Here is a 27049-nt window from a genome sequence, read left to right as displayed (position 1 = left end):
AAAGAAAAGATCTTGATAAAGGTATACATATAATCAAGCGCGCCGGAACTGTGTCTTTTAGTATGTGTGTGTGTGTGTGTGTGTGTGTGTGTGTGTGTGTGTGTGTGTGTGGTTTTTTTTTTTTTTTTTTTTTTGGAGGGGGGGGGGGGAGGAGGGCAGAATCTCGACGGGGAACTCCACGATCGGGACTTTTTGTAAAAACGGAGTATAAAAGTCGCGTTCATAGAGCATTTAAAAACAAATTTCTAGTGAATCTAGCATAATAAAAAAAAATCACTGCGAAATACTATGATCATAAGTTATGAAAGCTATTCATTTAATTGAGTGCAGGAACGATAATCCATTATTAATGAGCCAAAACTGTTGGAAATTTTCATAGTAAAGTCACTGAAGTGTTACTCGATCACCATCTTGGGATTGGCCATTAATTACCTCTAAAATTTCTTAAAGGGAAATATCCAGTCCAAATATAAGTTAGTCTGATAACAAAGAGTAAAATCTAACGAGTTCAACTGTAAAAATTTGACTGAAATCTGATGAAAAATAAGAAAGTTATGACATTTTGAAGTTTTGCTAATTTTCGTAAAACAGTTCTTGTACAGTGTATATGAATATGCAAATGAGTGAGCTAATCATGTCATACCCTCACAATTTTCCATTGATCGTGTACAAAAAAAAAAAATGACGAAAATTCAATGTTTCTGTCATTGAAGTCTGAAACATGATGTTATTCCTGGTTGAATAACTTCAGAATAGTGATCAGTTAGATATAAGAGGAATTGAGTCTTGGGCTTGATTGCGTTTGAATGAAAAAAAACTGGAAATTTCAAAATTTTATGTACAAACTATATGGTAAGTTGTGAGGGTATATGACATGCTCACTTTGCCATTTGCATATTCATATTGACTGTTCAAGAACTGTTTCCTCCCAAAATAGCGAAACTTCAAAATGTCATAACTTCCTATTTTTTCATCCGATTTCGATCAAAATTATACCGTTGAACTCGTAATATTTAACTCTTTCTTACCAGACTAACTTATATTTGGACTGGATTTCCCCTTTAATGTGGGCGAGCCGCTGGGTGCATTGCGTGCATAGGCAAGGTCAGCGCCACCATACATTGGTGAGCCGCTTTCACTTTGCTATTCGGTTTTAGTCTCAAAATAATGTATTGGTTAACATTGTTCGAGCAATGAAAAATATTTCTATATTGCTTGAAAGCTAAGAAGAAAAGGGAAAATGAAAGGGTTTACTAAAGGTATGTTTCAGGGGGCACACTATCTATATCCTAAATTTACTATACCATGTAGGTGCCCCGTTAGGGGCGAAAATTTTGCATTTTTCAGTTATGAAATTGACCATTTTTAGACAAGAGCCTCTATTGTTAATTTTGGTTTTTAGATAATTGATCAATTATTTGTTACATTTGGGGGGGGGGGGGGACTCGTTCTGTCCCAAATAAATTTTATTGGGGGGGGGGGGGGGAGTGCCCCATATGCTCCCCTGCTTCCGGCGCCCTTGTGTGTCATGGACAGAGGGAAAGAGAACGGGGACAACACGACGCAATTCTATATGTATAATCGCTGTAATTATTTGTGATCGATCGAACATGTCTATTCTGGAGAGTGATATCTAATAGATTGGTTGGAAATCGGAGCTCAAAATCGTGACGTAGATATAAAGGAGGTTCCAACTAGGCCAGTCAAAAGCTCGGCTGTTGCAGCAACTTCACCATTTTGTTATCCTGTTCAAATAAGGCCTGTCCACCCCCCCCCCCCCCCCCCGCTTCGTGAAAATCAATAATTTAAACGTAAAATGATAGCAGAGGGCACATTGATTTAAGGTCATCACTGAGGTTAAAGTCTGCCGTTCAATGACTGATAGGTTCCAGTACAATAGGTTTATTATCATAAACGTATCACTCTCGCGCTGTACTGATTCGCTGAATCAGCATTTTGAGAGCCACATAAGGTCAATGTCTGAAAATAAGTTGTAAAAACATCTGGCAATACATCCGATGATGAACAAAGTCATACAGTACTTTGTGTTTGCTTCAGCAACCTCTTCATACTGCCTCTCACACGTGACGTTTGAATTGCTGTGATTAAGTACACTGAGCTGAGGTACATGTATCATACTGCTGCTATACGTGTTATTATGTCGATTCCAGTATTATGTTGACCGACTGAACCGGAATCTGGCGGCACACTAGCTCACCCGTCCGCCGCGTGGGTACGGGCAACTATTAGCGTATTTGGTAGGTCTCCGTTGAAGCGCGAACCGCTCAATGAGCTGGTCCACTTGTGAAAGCTGCCGCTATCACGAACATACGAAATGTTGTTATCAACACTTGGGAGAATGGCGGCGGGGAAGCACCTGCCGTTACCCCTGGTCATATTTCAGTCTTCCAGGAAGCTTAGTTCATCCATACCCAGGTGAGCTTTTGAGAGCTTCTACTCATTATTAGCCGGCTTTGTGCTGCTCATAATTTATATCTACCCCTTTTACTATAGTCTATACTACATGTACAGCGCGCGAGACACGATTTGGACGCATCGGTGTCTCGCTATTTGGGGGGAGGGGCATCTCTGTGTTTAGGTCCTGTCTGCGCTCTGTGGATCATGGAGCACAGGGGTCTCGTGTTACCAGGGAGGTGAGACGTCTCACTGGTGTTTACACGTATTATAGTGTACACCAACACGAGCCTCTACACAAGTCGTGCACTTGTCCGTACAGCGGGCAAGGTGCTGCGACCCGCGTGAACTACAATGGTACGTTGCACACTACGCGAAACACCACATAGAATTTGTGTCACCAGAGAGATATATACCAGGGCAGGGAGATGTCCCAGGAGGTCCGGAGGTATACATCCTGGTGTCACGACGTACCAGTGTTGATATACATAAACAGGTGGCCCACTTATCATCACTTGGATAATACAAGTAGAATGTATTCATACCTGTCACCTTATTATATAAATTGTGTTATGAATTGCTTGATAAGTCATGAGTAAGTACGGTCAAACCTGCCTTATCGGCCACCTGCCGTATACGGCGATTACAAACAATTCCCCCAAAGAGGAAAGTCATGTTCATGACCCTGTCTATAGCGGCCACCTATCTGTTACGTCCACTTTTACGTCTCCCTTGGATGGCCGCTATAGACAAGTTTGACTATACAGAGGGGCTGTTGAATGCACCTCATTTGAGAATGATAGTCTGCTCTGAGTGTACGATTTTCCTTCCCAGAATATCAACGCCCTCTAACGACAAAATATATATATTTTTTTAATTTATTGTCTTCTTTATAAAAGCAGGGTAGTCCCATTCAAGCCGCAAGGCCTGCTTTCCAAGGGAGCCCTGCTGTAACAAATCACATTTATGATACAATAAAATATATACATAACAATCATATGCAAACATAAACAATAATACGTTTCATAAAAGTGGAGATCCTCTGTAGATAGATGGAGCGAGAGAGAGAGAGAGAGAGAGAGAGAGAGAGAAAGAGGGGGAGAGAGAGAAAGAAAGGTGACAGAAAGAATACATGTGTACAACTTTCAAAGAAACGATAGAAAACGATAGAAAAAATAAGTAGCATTTAGCTGAATCGTTAAGACTTCAACGGGCGCATTTTGTGAAAGAGACTGCATCTTGCGCAAAATATGGAAACCAGACTATTGGTATAGAATTAGGCCTATGTTGCTAGAAGATAAATGGGCATTCTATCGTTGTTGAACCCGCACTGCTTGCACCTGCGCTTGTTCTGAATTGATTACAGATTTGAATATTTGGGTAGTGCTGCTTGTTGCTAGTTTTTCTTGGCACCATGCCGTGGTCTTTGACATAACTTCAACATCTTGTTCCCTTCTTATCCAAACTAAGACGGGCTGAAAAGCCGCAAGTCGCTCTGGTCACCGGCTGCGCCTCTGGCATCGGGCTAGCGACGGCCGTCCTCTTGGCCAAGGACCCGCAGAGGCGATTCCTGGTGTACGGCAGCACCCTTGGACCCATTGAGAAGGAGGACGCCCTCCGTGATGCCGCTGGGCCCGCCCTCAACGACACTCTCTTCCCTCTTCAGATGGATGTTACCAAAGACGATGATGTGGAGGAGGCTGTTGCCATGGTGATGAAGGAGCAAGGACGTATAGATATCCTCAGTAAGGCACATTGCAGTACAACAATGTTATGAAATATTATCCTATCCTGAACGTCATAAAAGATGTTGTCTTCCCTTTCTCTGCATTTGTGTTTATTTATCAGCTTTTATGGAGAAATGAAGAGTACTAAGAATATGTTTGATAGAGTTAAGTATTTCAGTCACTTACCACCACAGCCAGCCGTATCACTACCTTGTCCAAGGTATAGGCAAAGAATCCAGTAGTCCTAATTGTATGATGATTTCATGTGGAAATATATATACCATTAATATATAGTCATTAATGATTATCATTTCTTGGCAGCAGATTTGCTCGCTAGGACTCTCAACGGGAAACCCCCCCCCCCCCCAAAAAAAAAAGTGTTTGGTTGAACCTTCTTTTACTGGAGGAATTGTGTTCTTCTTAGTAGCCACAGGCTATAAATAAATAAATAAATATATATATATATACATATGTATTGTGTGTGTGTGTGTGTGTGTGTGTATCCGTTGGGTATATATCCATCGGGAATATAACATAGTTTGTTAAGGTCCGCTACCACCGGTAGCGGACAAGACGCCAAAGCACAGGCACGCCTATATAATTATATATATAATATAAATTATTATTATATATATATATATATATATATATATAAGTAGATAGGGGTTAGAGACTGACAGCCCAGATTGCGCAATTGATTGCGCCATCAGTTGTATTACGTAACAGGGGCTATATTAGGCAAATGATGACATCATTTTTTGCGTAACAGATGACCTCATCGATTGCACCATATAGGGTGACATCGTGGCCGCGTAAATATCATGAACTCATCGATTGCAACGCATGGCGCAAGAAAATATTAATGATAGATATCCGCACATGTCGCAACATGTCGTGACATAGTATGAGATCATATAATGATCGATGATTACGTGGGTGTTTTGGGGGGATGAGATAATCGATTGCAACGTGGATGGAATGACGCTGCATCACCACATGGCGCAACATAGCGTGACGGGCGTGGACATACATAGTGACAACATGAGGACCTATAATTCGGGATGATAGGGTAGCTCGCAGCAGCGCCGTTTGATGATATGATGAGGATTTCGCAGCATCCCTAGCCGGTGCATTGAAGAGAGTGAGCGATGTATAAGTGAGAGTGAAGGAGAGAGGTCAGGAGCCATTAACGAGGTCGGTTGGGTCTGCTTCGGTCTCGGTGCGAGGGGAGAGGGAGAGAGGATTGGTAACGAGGTCAGGTGTGCTTGCTACGGAACTGGGACAGTCGCGTGTCGTCTAGGTCTGAGGTCATGGTGGGAAAATACCGGTTTGTTTACTTTTGGGAACATTGAAGTCGCGTTGCGTACAGGTGGCGCAATTGCGTGTATTGCGAAGCGCTTAGAAATATATTTTTATTGTTTTTAATGTAAGTATAAGCGGTTATCAAAAGGGAGTATAACGGTCAATACCATTGAGGTCCAATCGTCGGTCAATCGCTGCAGCGGACGCGTGTATTAGGATCTAACCTATAATAGAATAGCGAGTACAAGTAAGATGATCGATGGAGTGTGTAAGATGACGATGGTATCAATAAATATAGGCCCTAGATAGATGTGTGAGTATAGTTGATCGTGAGCACGAACATTTACGACAGTTTTACAACGACTACGGAATTTCTGTCGGTGTAATCCCTGCTGGAATTTTATATTGTTTCATAGATACCATGAGAGCGTATCGACCCATTATTCGTTTTTTTTTTTTTTTTTTGGTTTTTTTTTTTTTGTGTAGTGGCTCTTAAAAGACCCTTTGGCTTACGAAAGCCCGAGAGATTTAGGCGTCGAGTTTCCGACGGTTCTCGTCGCGTAGTCCACTAGGTCCAGGAAGAAGAGTATGAGACCACCCTGCCTAGGAAACAAGAAAGTCTTGCTTGTCGCGCACAGGACACGGGAGACATTATGCCGAGGCACATCGTGAGATGAACGATTCCAAGACATAACGTAGAATAACATTACATCATCCACACATGGCGCAACATAATTCCATCATTTGGTTTGATTGTGGATAGTGTCGTGGCTCGCAGAAACGCCCTTACATACTGCCTGATGGGGAAAGTGAATTGAAGAGAGTGAGCAATAAGTGAACGAGAGAGGGGAATTTTTTTTTTCAATTAGGATATGAAGCTACAACGGAAGCTCCATAATACGGAAACCTCTGCCCCAAGTCGCCTGCCGCTGAGGTCAAATGGCAACAGAGAAATGAGCGAGAGGAGGTGGGTCAACAGGTCAATCGTTACACCGGTCGCGTGCCGCTGCTATTATGAGCTTTGACCGTGAGCCAATGGGGGAAACTGATGTCATGGCGATGTTTAATAAGGAAAATTACCTGTTTGTTTACTTCCTGGGGACATTTTGCAGGTGTTGCGTTGCGTACAGATGGTGCAATCACAAATATTAAGAGGCACGGAGAAACAGCTCAGAGAGAACAAGGCTTTATCATTTCATCGATGTGACTGTGTTGTCGGCTGCATTGGCCACTTTCTAGCTATATCAGTCAATTTACCGGACAAAGGTAAGCGTCGTATGTACAAGTGAGATGATCGATAGGGGAGCCCACAAGCTGCCGATGATGGTATCAATAAATAGATATAGATGCATGTATATCCCAATGACGAGTTGATAGTAAACACGAGCCTACAACCTTTATACAATGACTACCGGGGAATTTCTTACAGGATCATTTAAACATAGAACTTACCATTTATCTTGCCCTGCCATAATAGCATGCCACGATAGTTCATCGTTATTCGTTCTTTCTTGGTGGCTCTTCAAAGAATATTTGGTTTACCAAGGGGGAAGTTTGGGCAGATGGTGGTATCAATAAGCAAATACAGATAAGTGTCGGGATGACTAGTTGATGAAGAGCACAAGCCCACACCATTTTCATCCGACACGTGCCGCAACTTTTAAAAACGACATCATTCATTTCAATATGTGGTGCAATGTCATAGCGATGTCAAGGTTGAGCTAAACGCTCTGCAATATTAATAGGATGCCATCATTTTCCTAAAAGCTGTGCAATATGCACGTACTTAGGTCTTGAGCTCGCCAAGAAATAAAGGGTATCATATCGTGTCAGACGCGTGCCGCTGACTTTAGAATAGTGAGCAAAAAGTGATCGTTGGGCCATTTTTGGCTAGGTTAAGCACTGGCTAGTACGATTCGACGGGGAAATGAGAGTAACTTCGAGGGCGGGTAGTTTTTTCTCTGCATGTGTGTATAGTGTGTGTGGCAATATCGTTACTTCTAGGTATAACAGAACAAGTAATTCAAATCGTATAGTTAATAATTACAAAACCTAACGTTTGGTCCGAATTAATAGCAACTCTCGCTGATGCTAAATCCAACATCCCATTGGATGAAGAAAACGCAATGAAGTCTCACGACCAATAATAACTTAATATTATAGACTCAACCTTACGCACTGGTCTATCAACGTTGTCTCATACGAACCATCATCACCGGTTCCCTGGGTGTCGATATAAAATAATTTCAAAAGGATGATATTCGCCCGTAAATTTGCTGTTAACACGCCTTTACTAGTCCATTTTTTCTTGCCGGCCACAGGCACTTTTCAGAATGCTGCGATGGATGAAACAAAACGTGTATGGTACGTGTACATGGTAAAGTTACATGCCTAAATGGGCCGGGTGAAACTATTGGTACAAGAACAGGGGCGTATGATAGAAACATGTTGTAAGAATCGGTCTAATGAGAATTGCCAACCGAAAACCCTGATGCATTCATGTTAATATTGCTAAATGACAGGTTCACGTCACAGAGGTTGTTTATAAAACTATTTGAGCGGAATATTTGAATACTGCATTGACTCACGAGGCGAATGAGTTGTAACGTATAGCCATGTATACAGTGATTACGATGGCGCCATGATTTTATGCACAAGTTATACACGAAGAAAAAGTTTATATGTATGGGATATTACGTGATTATGTATGCCTTGTTTTCAATGGGAGGTAGATTTAATATAGATTATACAGTATGTACGACAGTCATTTTGTGGCATGGAGAGTTTGTGATTATACGACAAGTACGCCTTCTAAATCGTGTGTCCTGTGGTGACTGATTAATCAATACATTGGAAAGAAACAGTGAAGTCGAATTATAATACACGAATAATCAGAACACCAAAACATATTACATTCAAACATACATTTTCAACTGTAGCTTCTGGTAAGAATAAAGATCTTTTCAGAGAACTTTAATCCTTCCTTTTTGTCTCACGATTCACTTTAAGACTTTGAATGAACACAATTTTAACCCCGATATGCGTTCATTTTCAAGCTGTCATTAAAGACTCAGAGTAGAAATCAATCATGAAGGGCTTCGTCTCCTTTCGGGGAATGTTGGGTCAGTGGGATCATCATTTTCATAACGGCGGACTGGAACCTCAAGGAAGTAATAGCGAGTTTTCAGCACCTCAGCTTGTCTACAGCCAAGCATGTCCACTGCGAAGAACAGGCGCGTCATTGCAAAATACTGTTAGAGAAAGGATAGGAAACTATTTTTTTCTGACAGGGACATACTAAGTATCCAATGATATTACAATAAAGGGGAAAATGTAAATCGTTGACATGGGTGTGTCATCTGAGTAGGTCTTTGGCAGGAAGAGCAACCGACACGAGCGATGAAGATGTTCTTGACTTGCCCGGCAAATACATCACACTCCCCTGGCATGAACGCGGCAATTCGAAACAACAGTTCCAGTCATATACCTGCGTTGTCACTGGTGGGCATGTTCGCAGTTAGAACGATTATACCTGTAAAAGATAGTAGGTTAGGACGTTTCACTCTTCAAGTTGAAGTAAAGCGTGTTTGTTTTGTTTTTCATAGTACAGTTATCATTACGGATAGAGTATCGCTAAGCAATCACCTTAAACTCTAGGAGAGGCATTTCAAAAAGTGTTACAGAACAATTTCGCATTGCAGAAATGTAGGCGTATGAGAGGTTTCAAAGGTGAAAGGGCGATGTGGAAATCAAGGTTTTGAAAATCCTGCGTGATACACATTGCAAAACACGACTTGAAGTGGTAGGAATCTTGACCAACATAACGACGGAATAGCACAGTTATCGTTCGAGTATATGCACACGTATTATTCCGAGGTTAGTTCATGTTTGATCAATGACAATTGTGAGCGACACAATCATTTCATTTAAGAGTGTTTTCATTAACCGCAAAAAGTAGAAGTCGCAGAGATTGTGTTGAATGTCCCTTATAGAAACGCATGCACTTTACAATAACTCAACATATTTCCAGTCATTCGTAAAGCTTGGCAAGGTTGGTTTTTGCGACTGATGCGTTAAACTTTCTCAATGGTATGGTATCAGAATGAGTATAGCTTTGTGCAACTTTATTGGACATATTTCTATGCAGTCTTTGATGTGTCTATCTGTTAAAACAAAAAGAATTCATATGATTCGCCAGAGTTCTTTGCTTATCTGAAAACAAGAATGTAACCCAGCATTGTATTTCTCTAGTTTGTTTTCTGAATGCAACAATAGCTGCGAAGTCAGCCTGACGGGTATAAAAGGTTTCATTTACGTACAAAAAAAAAAAAAAAAATCAGTAGAAGGAAACAGACGTAGCCTACCTTATGATTAGACTGGCATGACCAGTTAAATGATAGTAACAGTAGAAACACGAAAGGCAAAAGTTGCATTGGGTTTTGTTTTTTGCGTTTATTTGATTAATATTTCTCCCGAAGTCAGGTAGCACCAAATTTAATGTCCTTGCAATTAGATGAAATGATTGCTGTATTACTCTGACACGGCGTCTAACGATTTGATTTATATCAAAGTTATTTCACGTTAGCCAACAGAAGTAGAAATCCTATAATAATGACAAACGTAATCTTACATTTAGCCGCGTCAATAGCTGATGACAAAAGATTCGATCGAAAGTATAGTTACTGCCTTGTACAAGATTTAGACACGCATTGCATTATATAGCATGCTCGTCGGTGGTTCATGATTATTACGTTTGAAATGATGATTAAACCACGCATACTTTGATCTTCAGTCACCTTTTGCAAATATGCTTTTCTGCTTTTGTGCTTCAAAATACTTATAATGAAACTTGTGATAGAAAATCCAGTTTGTTACTGCCATAAGAAGAATGCAAATACAAATTGACAGCATTCAGATTAGTAACAACACCCACTTCTTTTTTTGCATGAGTAGTTCAAAGTCTGCTTTTTTTTTTTTTTGGTGTTGTTGTTCTTTTGAAAGCAACTCAACACTGTCTCACATGAAATTATGTTATACACACTGAATTCGAACGTTAAAACCAGCGGTAACTTCACATATTACTCGGTTTCATACGTGTAGCTATCATCAGTTGTTCGCTCCTATTATACAGATGGAATAAATGTATTTCAATTTCCTCGCTCGTTTGAATAAGATATATACGCGTCCATCGAATTTTATTTTAGTGAAGCTCTAGCACTGCAAAGACATTCGTCAACACACACACACACACACACACATACACAAAAAAGCATTGATCAAACGTAAAGTAGTTGCTGAAGATTTCCAAATCACAAATCGCGCTAAAGTACAACTTTGTTACAGTTTACAAGGCCTATGATTTAATTCACAACTGATATCATTATGAGAGATAAGATATTTCTCTGTTGAAAACAGAAACTAATAATTGCGGATGTATTTTTCAAAGTGAACTATTCATTGAACATTACTGAAAACGTAAAAAGTGCATCCTGATAATTGATATTAGTCTTTAAAAAATGCAAACGGTCAATGTCAAATAAACGTTCACCACGGTGCACCCTGCTAGCTCTGTAAAGCAAACATCATTCTGCTTGAAGTATTCGATATTTAAAGAAATGAACAAATCGCTTGTCATTGTTCCCATACAGCGATGAACCATTAAACGCCTTTGCAACGAGTCAGATCATTAGAGTGAGAGCATTATTACTGCATGCTGCTGAAAGAAAAGACAAGTATAGCTGTGGTTCAGTTATCAACATGCAATGCACGCATAGTTATAAACACAGATTGCAGGTCTGACTTGACTAAATAGTGTTCACATCGATGGGTTGGCATCCAAAGATTTAATAATCACGCATTTGAAGACATGATATCTATATGATTAGGTGAGTTCGTTCTTCAGTTTTTTTATAGTTTATAAGTAGAAGAGCTGGTGTGTAAATGTAAATACTTATAGCATAATGATGTAATGGTAACGAGTGATTTAAGGTTAGGGGATACCCGCAATCATGCCACGTTGCAATGTCAGAACAAGTTAGGGTAGCGAGAGAATGATTTGAGATGTCTTGTGAAAAGAATTTTTTCGTAGGATTAAAAAGAAATCGGTCATTCATCCGCGGGAGAGCTGTAAACAATAACGGTATCGTAGTGGCTGATATGGCTGGAGCAGAAAAATGTTCCAACGAAGCCTATGTGTCAACTGACCCCCGGTCTCCCGTACTTTCAACATGTTAACCAGTATTATTAAACATCTGTACTTTTGAAGGGGACGTCAAAACCGTATCAGGCAATACACGCAAGCGGCATCATAAACAGAGTTTTTTACTAATCATACCTTTCGACTGATAAATGGAGTGTTGTCATGTATATTTTCATGGCTACCTCTTCTTCTAATGGGTATATACGTCAAAATGCCTAACAGAAGATGTACTTTCATTTGACCCCAACAGGCCATAATGATTATCAATACATCTCTGAAAATGAGGTAACTCGATCAGAGCATAATATGTGTGGTAGCATCAGGTTGGTACTTCAAGGAAATGGTACTCCAAGGTAAGAAAGTGACTCGTTGAGAATAGACATGCAGGTTCATGTAATATCACCTTCAGCAGCACTCGTGGACTTAACCTTTTTCACCATCGTTGCTGTTGGAAGGAAATACCCAATTATTACAAAACACGAGTGCAATAACCTTATTTTGCTTCACATTATTTTGGTAAGGTTACTTGAATAAAGGCTGGGCGGACTCATTTTGCTAGGAAAAGCTTTCGATAGCGTTACACTTAATGGACTTTAAAAAGATAACTATTACACTTGACGTATTGAAGAGGATCAATTTTGGAGACTTGTGGTGTAAAGTCGATTGGCGCAACCTATACCGCTATTGGAAAATTACGTTATAAATAATTCTTATTTTCTGTTGTGGATATAAGAGAGCATAGAACGAATGTACGATGATTCTATATTTGGTGGTTTACGTACTGTAATTGACGCTTATGATATTTGGGGGGGGGGGGGAGTTTGTGTGTGTGTGTGTGTTGGGTTTTTTTTTTCATTCACCCAGAAGGCGCAATGGGTAACATATTTGGTATATCGTTGAAGTTAAAGTCGGTACAGTAGATTCTTCAAACAATTTGCGCCTCGGATGGAGGGTTAGGAGTTGTTACTAGCTTTTCAAATCCCCCTGCAGGATGTCATTAAGTCTGATTTTATAGTTAGAAATATTCCCGATGCATGGACACAAAATAAATTATGAAATGATAATTTGGATTTAGAAAATACCCAATACAATATTATTCCCGGGCTGGACTCATAAAGATCAATTCTGTAAATAATTAAGGTAAATCATAACGCATCTCTCAATCCCCGTTATACACGTACGCCTTGGAAATCATATACCCTGGAAGTGGACTTTTAAAGTTATACCAAACTTATTTACCCCTCTGCATCGAAAAAGATGAACAACTTCTGGGTGAAAGGCTCTGTACAGCTGGGGCATTTTAGTGGAACTTGTCCATATTTAAGATTTATTTCAAATGTGTCAATGGAAGAGCTCACTATTACGTAAGGTGTTAGACTGTTCCATTCTGTTATCACTCTTGGAAAAAAAAAAAGAGTGTAGCCTGAACTTTGTCTTGACATGCTCCTTCGAGATCTTAAATGGATGAGCTCTTTGTTCGGCCGCTAGTAGATGAAAAGCCAAAGAAATCAGTTGACCGGAGAGCGTCAATTCCCTGTACACGTATCAAGGTTTGTTCCATGTCTGATCTATGACGTCTGTCATTGTCTGTATAGGCTATAGTGAAGGTATGTGTTCATGCCCTGATGCGTATTGCAGACGTCGCAGGAGACACATTTATGAGATAGACTTGGTGCTCGACGTTGCACGTGAATCTCTATTTTCACAGCATTTTTCTTGAGGATGCCACACGGAAAATATTGCTATAGTCTAAGTATGCATGTAGTCAATCCTCAACTTGTTATCCATAGCTTCGGACCTTCTGTCACTTCCAGCGGTTGAGTTATACATGATTTCCTAAAACCATGTTGGTCTTGAGAAAATAACTCGTTCTTTTTCATGTATGCCGCTATCTCATTTCTTACAAAGGTTTCATTATCTTGCATACTGTACTGGTTATGTTCAGAAGAGTTGTTAAGTCATCATAATGTGTTTCATCCTATGACTTTAATACCTGTCTGGATATAATCTTGAACAACCTTAAGTCATCTTGAATTTCTTCGTGTGTTTAAGCCTCAATGCTGCCGAATGTGATAGAAAAAAAAGGGAATCTTTGTATGTCCTCTACAGTCAGCCACGCTTAATCTTCGTACACAGTCACACATTGCATGATTATTATACTGACGGTAAAAACGAATGGCTGCGTTTTACAAGTGAAGCTGTATTCAAATCGTCACTCACAGGTCGACTTTCAACGTGTAATCAATAAACTCGATTCGTTCTGCCAGAGGGATATAATTATTATTTCAACTAGGTTTGGTGTTATGATTTCCAATACATGCGCGTCACATTTCATGTATCTTGCCTTTACTTAAGTAAGAAACCAATCACGCCAAAGAATATGAACAATTAAACTTTCTTACGCTTGTACATGAACGAGTCAAAATGATCATGACCTTACTGTTTTAATTCGCACCATCTCACAAGCCCATCCTTGGCTAATTTTATCTTAACTTTCGCATAGTTTGCTTTAACGCACAATCCCGCAAAAACCGATCTACAAATCGCCAAATGCCGCAGCGGCGGTACAATGAAAACTTCATTCGCAACTCCATGTCTTACAGAGAAATGGAGCAATCTCCGTTGCGCTGTGACTAAAGATGGGTTCTTCCAAAGACGGTTTCATGATAATTGTAACTGTACCGACTTTAACTTCAACGATATACAGATATTATTGTGCAAAACCACGATGTTACATAAAGTTTATTCAGTAAATATGTTACCCATTGCGCCTTCTGGGTGAATGAAAAAAAAAAAACCAACACACACACACACACACACACACACACAAACAAATACCATAAGCGTCAATTACAGTACGTAAACCACCAAATATAGAATCATCGTACATTCGTTCTATGCTCTCTAATATCCAAAACAGAAAATAAGAATTATTTATAACGTAATTTTCCAATAGCGGTATAGGTTGCGCCAATCGACTTTACACCACAAGTCTCCAAAATTGATCCTCTTCAATACGTCAAGTGTAATAGTTATCTTTTTAAAGTCCATTAAGTGTAACGCTATCGAAAGCTTTTCCTAGCAAAATGAGTCCGCCCAGCCTTTATTCAAGTAACCTTACCAAAATAATGTGAAGCAAAATAAGGTTATTGCACTCGTGTTTTGTAATAATTGGGTATTTCCTTCCAACAGCAACGATGGTGAAAAAGGTTAAGTCCACGAGTGCTGCTGAAGGTGATATTACATGAACCTGCATGTCTATTCTCAACGAGTCACTTTCTTACCTTGGAGTACCATTTCCTTGAAGTACCAACCTGATGCTACCACACATATTATGCTCTGATCGAGTTACCTCATTTTCAGAGATGTATTGATAATCATTATGGCCTGTTGGGGTCAAATGAAAGTACATCTTCTGTTAGGCATTTTGACGTATATACCCATTAGAAGAAGAGGTAGCCATGAAAATATACATGACAACACTCCATTTATCAGTCGAAAGGTATGATTAGTAAAAAACTCTGTTTATGATGCCGCTTGCGTGTATTGCCTGATACGGTTTTGACGTCCCCTTCAAAAGTACAGATGTTTAATAATACTGGTTAACATGTTGAAAGTACGGGAGACCGGGGGTCAGTTGACACATAGGCTTCGTTGGAACATTTTTCTGCTCCAGCCATATCAGCCACTACGATACCGTTATTGTTTACAGCTCTCCCGCGGATGAATGACCGATTTCTTTTTAATCCTACGAAAAAATTCTTTTCACAAGACATCTCAAATCATTCTCTCGCTACCCTAACTTGTTCTGACATTGCAACGTGGCATGATTGCGGGTATCCCCTAACCTTAAATCACTCGTTACCATTACATCATTATGCTATAAGTATTTACATTTACACACCAGCTCTTCTACTTATAAACTATAAAAAAACTGAAGAACGAACTCACCTAATCATATAGATATCATGTCTTCAAATGCGTGATTATTAAATCTTTGGATGCCAACCCATCGATGTGAACACTATTTAGTCAAGTCAGACCTGCAATCTGTGTTTATAACTATGCGTGCATTGCATGTTGATAACTGAACCACAGCTATACTTGTCTTTTCTTTCAGCAGCATGCAGTAATAATGCTCTCACTCTAATGATCTGACTCGTTGCAAAGGCGTTTAATGGTTCATCGCTGTATGGGAACAATGACAAGCGATTTGTTCATTTCTTTAAATATCGAATACTTCAAGCAGAATGATGTTTGCTTTACAGAGCTAGCAGGGTGCACCGTGGTGAACGTTTATTTGACATTGACCGTTTGCATTTTTTAAAGACTAATATCAATTATCAGGATGCACTTTTTACGTTTTCAGTAATGTTCAATGAATAGTTCACTTTGAAAAATACATCCGCAATTATTAGTTTCTGTTTTCAACAGAGAAATATCTTATCTCTCATAATGATATCAGTTGTGAATTAAATCATAGGCCTTGTAAACTGTAACAAAGTTGTACTTTAGCGCGATTTGTGATTTGGAAATCTTCAGCAACTACTTTACGTTTGATCAATGCTTTTTTGTGTATGTGTGTGTGTGTGTGTGTGTGTTGACGAATGTCTTTGCAGTGCTAGAGCTTCACTAAAATAAAATTCGATGGACGCGTATATATCTTATTCAAACGAGCGAGGAAATTGAAATACATTTATTCCATCTGTATAATAGGAGCGAACAACTGATGATAGCTACACGTATGAAACCGAGTAATATGTGAAGTTACCGCTGGTTTTAACGTTCGAATTCAGTGTGTATAACATAATTTCATGTGAGACAGTGTTGAGTTGCTTTCAAAAGAACAACAACACCAAAAAAAAAGCAGACTTTGAACTACTCATGCAAAAAAAGAAGTGGGTGTTGTTACTAATCTGAATGCTGTCAATTTGTATTTGCATTCTTCTTATGGCAGTAACAAACTGGATTTTCTATCACAAGTTTCATTATAAGTATTTTGAAGCACAAAAGCAGAAAAGCATATTTGCAAAAGGTGACTGAAGATCAAAGTATGCGTGGTTTAATCATCATTTCAAACGTAATAATCATGAACCACCGACGAGCATGCTATATAATGCAATGCGTGTCTAAATCTTGTACAAGGCAGTAACTATACTTTCGATCGAATCTTTTGTCATCAGCTATTGACGCGGCTAAATGTAAGATTACGTTTGTCATTATTATAGGATTTCTACTTCTGTTGGCTAACGTGAAATAACTTTGATATAAATCAAATCGTTAGACGCCGTGTCAGAGTAATACAGCAATCATTTCATCTAATTGCAAGGACATTAAATTTGGTGCTACCTGACTTCGGGAGAAATATTAATCAAATAAACGCAAAAAACAAAACCCAATGCAACTTTTGCCTTTCGTGTTTCTACTGTTACTATCATTTAACTGGTCATGCCAGTCTAATCATAAGGTAGGCTACGTCTGTTTCCTTCTACTGATTTTTTTTTTTTTTTTTTGTACGTAAATGAAACCTTTTATACCCGTCAGGCTGACTTCGCAGCTATTGTTGCATTCAGAAAACAAACTAGAGAAATACAATGCTGGGTTACATTCTTGTTTTCAGATAAGCAAAGAACTCTGGCGAATCATATGAATTCTTTTTGTTTTAACAGATAGACACATCAAAGACTGCATAGAAATATGTCCAATAAAGTTGCACAAAGCTATACTCATTCTGATACCATACCATTGAGAAAGTTTAACGCATCAGTCGCAAAAACCAACCTTGCCAAGCTTTACGAATGACTGGAAATATGTTGAGTTATTGTAAAGTGCATGCGTTTCTATAAGGGACATTCAACACAATCTCTGCGACTTCTACTTTTTGCGGTTAATGAAAACACTCTTAAATGAAATGATTGTGTCGCTCACAATTGTCATTGATCAAACATGAACTAACCTCGGAATAATACGTGTGCATATACTCGAACGATAACTGTGCTATTCCGTCGTTATGTTGGTCAAGATTCCTACCACTTCAAGTCGTGTTTTGCAATGTGTATCACGCAGGATTTTCAAAACCTTGATTTCCACATCGCCCTTTCACCTTTGAAACCTCTCATACGCCTACATTTCTGCAATGCGAAATTGTTCTGTAACACTTTTTGAAATGCCTCTCCTAGAGTTTAAGGTGATTGCTTAGCGATACTCTATCCGTAATGATAACTGTACTATGAAAAACAAAACAAACACGCTTTACTTCAACTTGAAGAGTGAAACGTCCTAACCTACTATCTTTTACAGGTATAATCGTTCTAACTGCGAACATGCCCACCAGTGACAACGCAGGTATATGACTGGAACTGTTGTTTCGAATTGCCGCGTTCATGCCAGGGGAGTGTGATGTATTTGCCGGGCAAGTCAAGAACATCTTCATCGCTCGTGTCGGTTGCTCTTCCTGCCAAAGACCTACTCAGATGACACACCCATGTCAACGATTTACATTTTCCCCTTTATTGTAATATCATTGGATACTTAGTATGTCCCTGTCAGAAAAAAATAGTTTCCTATCCTTTCTCTAACAGTATTTTGCAATGACGCGCCTGTTCTTCGCAGTGGACATGCTTGGCTGTAGACAAGCTGAGGTGCTGAAAACTCGCTATTACTTCCTTGAGGTTCCAGTCCGCCGTTATGAAAATGATGATCCCACTGACCCAACATTCCCCGAAAGGAGACGAAGCCCTTCATGATTGATTTCTACTCTGAGTCTTTAATGACAGCTTGAAAATGAACGCATATCGGGGTTAAAATTGTGTTCATTCAAAGTCTTAAAGTGAATCGTGAGACAAAAAGGAAGGATTAAAGTTCTCTGAAAAGATCTTTATTCTTACCAGAAGCTACAGTTGAAAATGTATGTTTGAATGTAATATGTTTTGGTGTTCTGATTATTCGTGTATTATAATTCGACTTCACTGTTTCTTTCCAATGTATTGATTAATCAGTCACCACAGGACACACGATTTAGAAGGCGTACTTGTCGTATAATCACAAACTCTCCATGCCACAAAATGACTGTCGTACATACTGTATAATCTATATTAAATCTACCTCCCATTGAAAACAAGGCATACATAATCACGTAATATCCCATACATATAAACTTTTTCTTCGTGTATAACTTGTGCATAAAATCATGGCGCCATCGTAATCACTGTATACATGGCTATACGTTACAACTCATTCGCCTCGTGAGTCAATGCAGTATTCAAATATTCCGCTCAAATAGTTTTATAAACAACCTCTGTGACGTGAACCTGTCATTTAGCAATATTAACATGAATGCATCAGGGTTTTCGGTTGGCAATTCTCATTAGACCGATTCTTACAACATGTTTCTATCATACGCCCCTGTTCTTGTACCAATAGTTTCACCCGGCCCATTTAGGCATGTAACTTTACCATGTACACGTACCATACACGTTTTGTTTCATCCATCGCAGCATTCTGAAAAGTGCCTGTGGCCGGCAAGAAAAAATGGACTAGTAAAGGCGTGTTAACAGCAAATTTACGGGCGAATATCATCCTTTTGAAATTATTTTATATCGACACCCAGGGAACCGGTGATGATGGTTCGTATGAGACAACGTTGATAGACCAGTGCGTAAGGTTGAGTCTATAATATTAAGTTATTATTGGTCGTGAGACTTCATTGCGTTTTCTTCATCCAATGGGATGTTGGATTTAGCATCAGCGAGAGTTGCTATTAATTCGGACCAAACGTTAGGTTTTGTAATTATTAACTATACGATTTGAATTACTTGTTCTGTTATACCTAGAAGTAACGATATTGCCACACACACTATACACACATGCAGAGAAAAAACTACCCGCCCTCGAAGTTACTCTCATTTCCCCGTCGAATCGTACTAGCCAGTGCTTAACCTAGCCAAAAATGGCCCAACGATCACTTTTTGCTCACTATTCTAAAGTCAGCGGCACGCGTCTGACACGATATGATACCCTTTATTTCTTGGCGAGCTCAAGACCTAAGTACGTGCATATTGCACAGCTTTTAGGAAAATGATGGCATCCTATTAATATTGCAGAGCGTTTAGCTCAACCTTGACATCGCTATGACATTGCACCACATATTGAAATGAATGATGTCGTTTTTAAAAGTTGCGGCACGTGTCGGATGAAAATGGTGTGGGCTTGTGCTCTTCATCAACTAGTCATCCCGACACTTATCTGTATTTGCTTATTGATACCACCATCTGCCCAAACTTCCCCCTTGGTAAACCAAATATTCTTTGAAGAGCCACCAAGAAAGAACGAATAACGATGAACTATCGTGGCATGCTATTATGGCAGGGCAAGATAAATGGTAAGTTCTATGTTTAAATGATCCTGTAAGAAATTCCCCGGTAGTCATTGTATAAAGGTTGTAGGCTCGTGTTTACTATCAACTCGTCATTGGGATATACATGCATCTATATCTATTTATTGATACCATCATCGGCAGCTTGTGGGCTCCCCTATCGATCATCTCACTTGTACATACGACGCTTACCTTTGTCCGGTAAATTGACTGATATAGCTAGAAAGTGGCCAATGCAGCCGACAACACAGTCACATCGATGAAATAATAAAGCCTTGCTCTCTCTGAGCTGTTTCTCCGTGCCTCTTAATATTTGTGATTGCACCATCTGTACGCAACGCAACACCTGCAAAATGTCCCCAGGAAGTAAACAAACAGGTAATTTTCCTTATTAAACATCGCCATGACATCAGTTTCCCCCATTGGCTCACGGTCAAAGCTCATAATAGCAGCGGCACGCGACCGGTGTAACGATTGACCTGTTGACCCACCTCCTCTCGCTCATTTCTCTGTTGCCATTTGACCTCAGCGGCAGGCGACTTGGGGCAGAGGTTTCCGTATTATGGAGCTTCCGTTGTAGCTTCATATCCTAATTGAAAAAAAAAATTCCCCTCTCTCGTTCACTTATTGCTCACTCTCTTCAATTCACTTTCCCCATCAGGCAGTATGTAAGGGCGTTTCTGCGAGCCACGACACTATCCACAATCAAACCAAATGATGGAATTATGTTGCGCCATGTGTGGATGATGTAATGTTATTCTACGTTATGTCTTGGAATCGTTCATCTCACGATGTGCCTCGGCATAATGTCTCCCGTGTCCTGTGCGCGACAAGCAAGACTTTCTTGTTTCCTAGGCAGGGTGGTCTCATACTCTTCTTCCTGGACCTAGTGGACTACGCGACGAGAACCGTCGGAAACTCGACGCCTAAATCTCTCGGGCTTTCGTAAGCCAAAGGGTCTTTTAAGAGCCACTACACAAAAAAAAAACCAACAAAAAAAAAAACGAATAATGGGTCGATACGCTCTCATGGTATCTATGAAACAATATAAAATTCCAGCAGGGATTACACCGACAGAAATTCCGTAGTCGTTGTAAAACTGTCGTAAATGTTCGTGCTCACGATCAACTATACTCACACATCTATCTAGGGCCTATATTTATTGATACCATCGTCATCTTACACACTCCATCGATCATCTTACTTGTACTCGCTATTCTATTATAGGTTAGATCCTAATACACGCGTCCGCTGCAGCGATTGACCGACGATTGGACCTCAATGGTATTGACCGTTATACTCCCTTTTGATAACCGCTTATACTTACATTAAAAACAATAAAAATATATTTCTAAGCGCTTCGCAATACACGCAATTGCGCCACCTGTACGCAACGCGACTTCAATGTTCCCAAAAGTAAACAAACCGGTATTTTCCCACCATGACCTCAGACCTAGACGACACGCGACTGTCCCAGTTCCGTAGCAAGCACACCTGACCTCGTTACCAATCCTCTCTCCCTCTCCCCTCGCACCGAGACCGAAGCAGACCCAACCGACCTCGTTAATGGCTCCTGACCTCTCTCCTTCACTCTCACTTATACATCGCTCACTCTCTTCAATGCACCGGCTAGGGATGCTGCGAAATCCTCATCATATCATCAAACGGCGCTGCTGCGAGCTACCCTATCATCCCGAATTATAGGTCCTCATGTTGTCACTATGTATGTCCACGCCCGTCACGCTATGTTGCGCCATGTGGTGATGCAGCGTCATTCCATCCACGTTGCAATCGATTATCTCATCCCCCCAAAACACCCACGTAATCATCGATCATTATATGATCTCATACTATGTCACGACATGTTGCGACATGTGCGGATATCTATCATTAATATTTTCTTGCGCCATGCGTTGCAATCGATGAGTTCATGATATTTACGCGGCCACGATGTCACCCTATGGTGCAATCGATGAGGTCATCTGTTACGCAAAAAATGATGTCATCATTTGCCTAATATAGCCCCTGTTACGTAATACAACTGATGGCGCAATCAATTGCGCAATCTGGGCTGTCAGTCTCTAACCCCTATCTACTTATATATATATATATGTATATATATATATATATACGTGCGCGGTGTCTATATTAAAGGAGAATGGGACCCAAATACATCGTTATCTAATAAACTATTGCGTGGATTGAGTGAATGCAACAATATCGTTTGTTGAACACAATACAGAGAAGTTCGATAAAAATCGCTACCCCGTATGAAATGACTACGGCAGTTCGTGACGTCACCACAGGACAATGATGTATAGAAAATATGAAGAGAACTTTACGTTTGGTTTTGTTTTTTACTTTGCTAGCATAATGATCATGATATTGTGTGTATTACCAAAAAAAAAAAGGTCATTTTTCAAAATGATGTATGCGGGATCTTTGATTTGATAGGGGAGGTAGGGCCTACATGTATTATGTTTGGCTAAAAACTATTTTTTTTAGCGAAATGAGCTGAGAAATTCGCGACGGTGATGCATTCGACTGCCTTCCGGTATTTTGATTGCAGGTAACAATGCTGGTATTGCAATGAAGAAGGCGTTGGAGACGATCAGCATGGAGCACATCAAGTTGCTCTTCGAGATCAATTTCTTTGGCACGGTTCGTCTCATGAGGGCGGTGTTGCCAATCATGAAGCGTCAGCAGTCCGGTCGAATCATCAATCAGTCCAGTCGAAATGCTATTGAAGGTTGGTATGTCTTTTTTGTTTGTTTGTTTGTTTCACACGGTAATGCCTCCACGATCAAGTAGACTCCAATAAATATGGAACAAACAGAACAGTGAAAATTTAAACAAAATGTAGTTGCATCGTTGCGTTTTTAGAGTCATCATTGCCATAACATTACAAATTAACCCGTTGAGGACGGACTGATTTTGCTACAACACGCATCTCCCATAGACACTTGCTCGAGTATACTTAGGACTCGTCCTCAACGGGTTTTAAAAGGATTTGATATTTTAAATGTAGTTGTTAACAGGCAATCACTGCAAGACGATGTTTTATAAATGAGAATGTTTTAAGCAAGTATGGCGATGACGTGATTATTTCGTCTAAATTGCTAATATTATGATTGTGATATCTATCGTTGTATCTAAAAAAAGGATACAGATATAAGACTTTTTAAGGTCCAATTTTAATCACAATTTTCACGTAATTACGTTTTACGTACGCATGCATATGCAAGGTCTTTGTGAACAGTTTGGTTGCTTCTTCGTCATAGATTTTGTGTGTGCGTTTTTCACAATGTCATTTTTACCTTCTGATCTTCTCGATAGATTTACCATCTATTGTACCATTTTCCCCACTTGGTCGTCTGTGCTTCCTTTTTTTTTTTAATTACCTTTAGTTTCCGTTTGTTTTTCACTGGAATGAATATGATGCATGTTATGTTCTGTTTTAATACTTGATCGTCTGTGTTACATTTTGTAATTAGCATTAGTTTACATTTGTTTTTCACTTTCGTCATGAATATGGGAAGAGGTAATGTTTATATCTGTTAGTGTTTTCGTTACTCGATCCGTTTCTGTTTTATTAACGCCATGAATTTTTACGGCACTTTCAACTTGTCCAATTTCTTGTTACGTCGTTGACTATCTCAGTAGGGCATTAATGCTATAAATATGCAGACTGCATGACAAGCTGATGAGTACAAACAGGATAATGATGAGTCTGTCATTACAACAGTTTAACCATCTCAGGGTATAAAATCAATTACCTTGAAATAATCGCAAACCTGCCAGAATTGAGTAAAGTTCTTTTCTAATTACAGCTCAACTTTCTAAGTATGCCATGTTAACTGTTACCACCTTAGTAAGAAATCAAATTATTGTTCTGATTTATGCGGCTAATTATCACGATTAAGTTAATATTTTTGGCGTTCTAATCAGGTGCACCGTATATGAATATGTATACGGCATCCAAGTTTGCAGTGGACGGCATTAGCGAAGAGACAGCAGTGATTGGTCGATTTTTCAACATATGGTAAGCCCTTTTAAATAGCATAATTGTCTAATCTCTATACAATACCATCCTGGCCTAAATCTTGTGCAAGAACATGACCAGAACTGGATGTCGGGGACCCTTTAATCTACACTGGAGAGGTTTGACCTATTTGTGTGTGTATTGTGTTTGTATTTGTGTATGTACAATTTTGTTTGTGCATGTTGCATAATATTGTGTGCATGTGTCTGAGCAACGAGCTCCTTGGTCTTGAGTGTGTGTTCATCTGTCTGTGTGTATACTGTTAATCTGTCTCTTATTTTCCTGTCAGGGTGAGTGTGATTCAAGCCGGAGGTGTTCGGACATCGATCATGGACACTATGGTCAAGATGGGCATGGGAGGCCCGGGGTCGAAAGGCATCTCCGATCACCCCGACGTGCACGAGATCGACCGCCGGCTGAGCACCTATCGGGACCACGACCTGGAGTGGTCGCAGTGCCCTGCCGTCTCAGCCGAGGAGGTGGCCGAGGTCATATTGCGAGCGGCCACTGAGGAGAGACCCCACTTTCGCTACCAGGTGTCAGAGGTAAGAGTTCAAAGCCGAGATTAGCTGGAAAATGTAAAATGAAAAATAATTCCTTGAGCAAGCACCTGAACTGACAATGCTGTTCCTCATCTGAAATTAAGACATGTTTTAACGGTTTGCTGTACAAATCATATCAAAGCAGAAACAAAATACATCAGGCGCACACACATCAAATCAAATCAAAAAAGCTACATCAAAACACACACACACACACACACACACACACGAATGTGATCTATTTATAATTGTTGCGTACATCAGATTGCTACGTACAAATATCTAGGTTATCATGGAATGATACCGAAGATTGATGCTTACCCATCTTTTACTTCTGAACTTCAGGTCTTATTGATTCAAGAATTAATTCGAGATAACGAAAGTCTGGATAAACATGCAAAATTACTTGTCTTTTGGACGAGACGGAAATGATTATTTTGAATCTATGTCGAAGTTTTTTCGAGAGTACGTGGAACTTAAGATGCTAAACCTTCAACCTCAGGTCTGCAAAATTTCTCGCTACATGTCACACTACTTGTACTTTGATATTATTTTGATGTATTTTCTCATACTTTCGTTGTGTGTGTACTGTCTATGAATAATTTCTTAGCCGGTGGAGGCTATTGCCAAGAGGAAATACCGGGACCACACCGGGGACGAGTTCGTACAGTATCAGGTGGATCGTCTTGTGCCTTTCGTCGAAGGAAAGAAGTGAGCGCAGTGGGGTTTGTCCTCTCTTTTAGACAAGTTTGGTTCCTTCATATTGCACCACTCCTGGGCCCAGGTCCCGATTATCACCACTTAGTAGCAACAGGTGCCCCGGAGTAGTCTCAAATGATTGGACTACCGAACTCAGCTTCTGAAATCTCCGCAAAGTTTACACCCAACAACTCTTGCCCAAGAGTGGAACCAACAGGGAATGTTGCAAACTGCATGCTACGATGTAGTAAACTTTCTGCTTCATTACACGTACATGTTTCTCTGAATGTTTAACATATATACTCAGAGGTGATTGGTGATCAGTAAGCAAAGTAGTGACGTCACAAATCGATAGTGCAACTAATTCTGAGACCAATATTGGTTAACTGAGGCAGCTGACAAGGAAGTATTAAACGTTTAGATATCATTTTAGGATAAAATTGATACGACATTGCGTGCAACTTAATTTTTCACAATATATTGTCAGTATTTGCTTGTTACTGTCTTGCAGTTGTATACTGCTGTTTTGTGTTTGCTTGTTTTTAATTTGACAAGTTTTGATTTACCTCCAGTTGAAGGCAGAGCGTGTATAGCCTAATGTGTACCGATGTGAAAAATAATACAACTTACAATGCACTGAAATAAGTTAAGAACATTTTCTCTATCTGGAAGTACTGTTTCGTCGTCTCATGTATTTAGCAAAGTTTCATGATGAAAACTGAAGTACTACAAAACGTAAGAGGTTTATATCTGTGTGTTTTGTTTGTTGTTTGTTTGTTTGTTTGCACCTTTTTTTTTTGGGGGGGGGGTGGCACATTTTCAAGGCAACTTTGCCTTGGGATTATGTAAATGTAATCACAACTGATTTTTGGTATTTCGTTAGTTGGTTGTTTGGGGTTTTTGTTTTCGCCGAATCTGCTTCAAAATTGATTCTTCAGGTATTCTCAAACCATCTCAGGTGAAAATGTTGAACTAATCATGAACATTTTCCAGAATGATGGTGATGATACGATTTTTTTTTTCATGAATGAAGCCATGATAAGTATTGGACAACCCCAGGACATCGTGTAACCAAGGACCAAAATATGCTGAATTGTTTAGTGCAACAATATGCTGGTTATTATCGGATACACTGTTCAAATATCACTGCCAGTGAATTAATGCATGTGGTAAACGCTTTGGATAGAAATTAAAAATGTTAATTTCGCAAGTAAACTCCTCTGTGTAAGCCTACTCCATCTATTTAGTGTTTGTCTTCTTTTATCTCCCCGGGGTCCTGTCTTTACATGTGAGTCTGTTTATGTACACTGATTTGTATTTTATGTCAAGTGTAAAGTAGAGACGGCGTAGCACTCTCAATTGTATTATCCTCTTAGAATTGCGCTTGGGTTTTTATTGTCGTTAAATAGTTTAGCCTTCTGTGAAAAGAGCTGAGAGGGAGTAAGTAGAAACAAAACAGTCTACCCAATCTACACGCGTGACAGCTCCATAAGGCCACATCACATTTTAGCGTATCGAGCCAACGAATGCCCGATTAATTCGAAAATTTGAAGATACGCTCGCATCCGTTGCTAATACTGGACGTTCTTTGTATTCATTATCTATTCGCAGAGATACGCTGAAGCCGATTTGATGTCAAAAAAAAAAAGATCGGCTCCAGCGTATCTCTGCGAATAACTACGAACAGATAATGAATACATGTGCAAAGAACGGCGAACATGTTATGAAATGCAATTACGCGAGCGTATC

The 27049-nt window shown here is 39.7% G+C and overlaps 1 protein-coding gene across 1 annotated transcript; it reads left to right on the top strand.

The window, feature by feature from the left end:
* Nucleotides 1-2186: 2186 nt before the first annotated feature.
* Nucleotides 2187-26568, top strand: LOC140241758 (retinol dehydrogenase 8-like). Its single transcript, XM_072321509.1, has 6 exons — nucleotides 2187-2436; nucleotides 3886-4160; nucleotides 22587-22766; nucleotides 23966-24059; nucleotides 24349-24604; nucleotides 25212-26568. Exons 1-6 carry the CDS (start codon nucleotides 2336-2338, stop codon nucleotides 25314-25316), a joined length of 1011 nt encoding a protein of 336 aa, XP_072177610.1. The 5' UTR covers nucleotides 2187-2335; the 3' UTR covers nucleotides 25317-26568.
* The last annotated feature ends 481 nt before the right edge of the window (nucleotides 26569-27049 follow it).

The sequence above is a fragment of the Diadema setosum genome, chromosome 18 (genome assembly GCF_964275005.1).
Source record: "Diadema setosum chromosome 18, eeDiaSeto1, whole genome shotgun sequence".
Lineage (NCBI taxonomy): Eukaryota > Metazoa > Echinodermata > Echinoidea > Diadematoida > Diadematidae > Diadema > Diadema setosum.
Note: the sequence above shows the minus strand (reverse complement) of the source record. Positions and strands in the feature narration are given on the sequence as shown.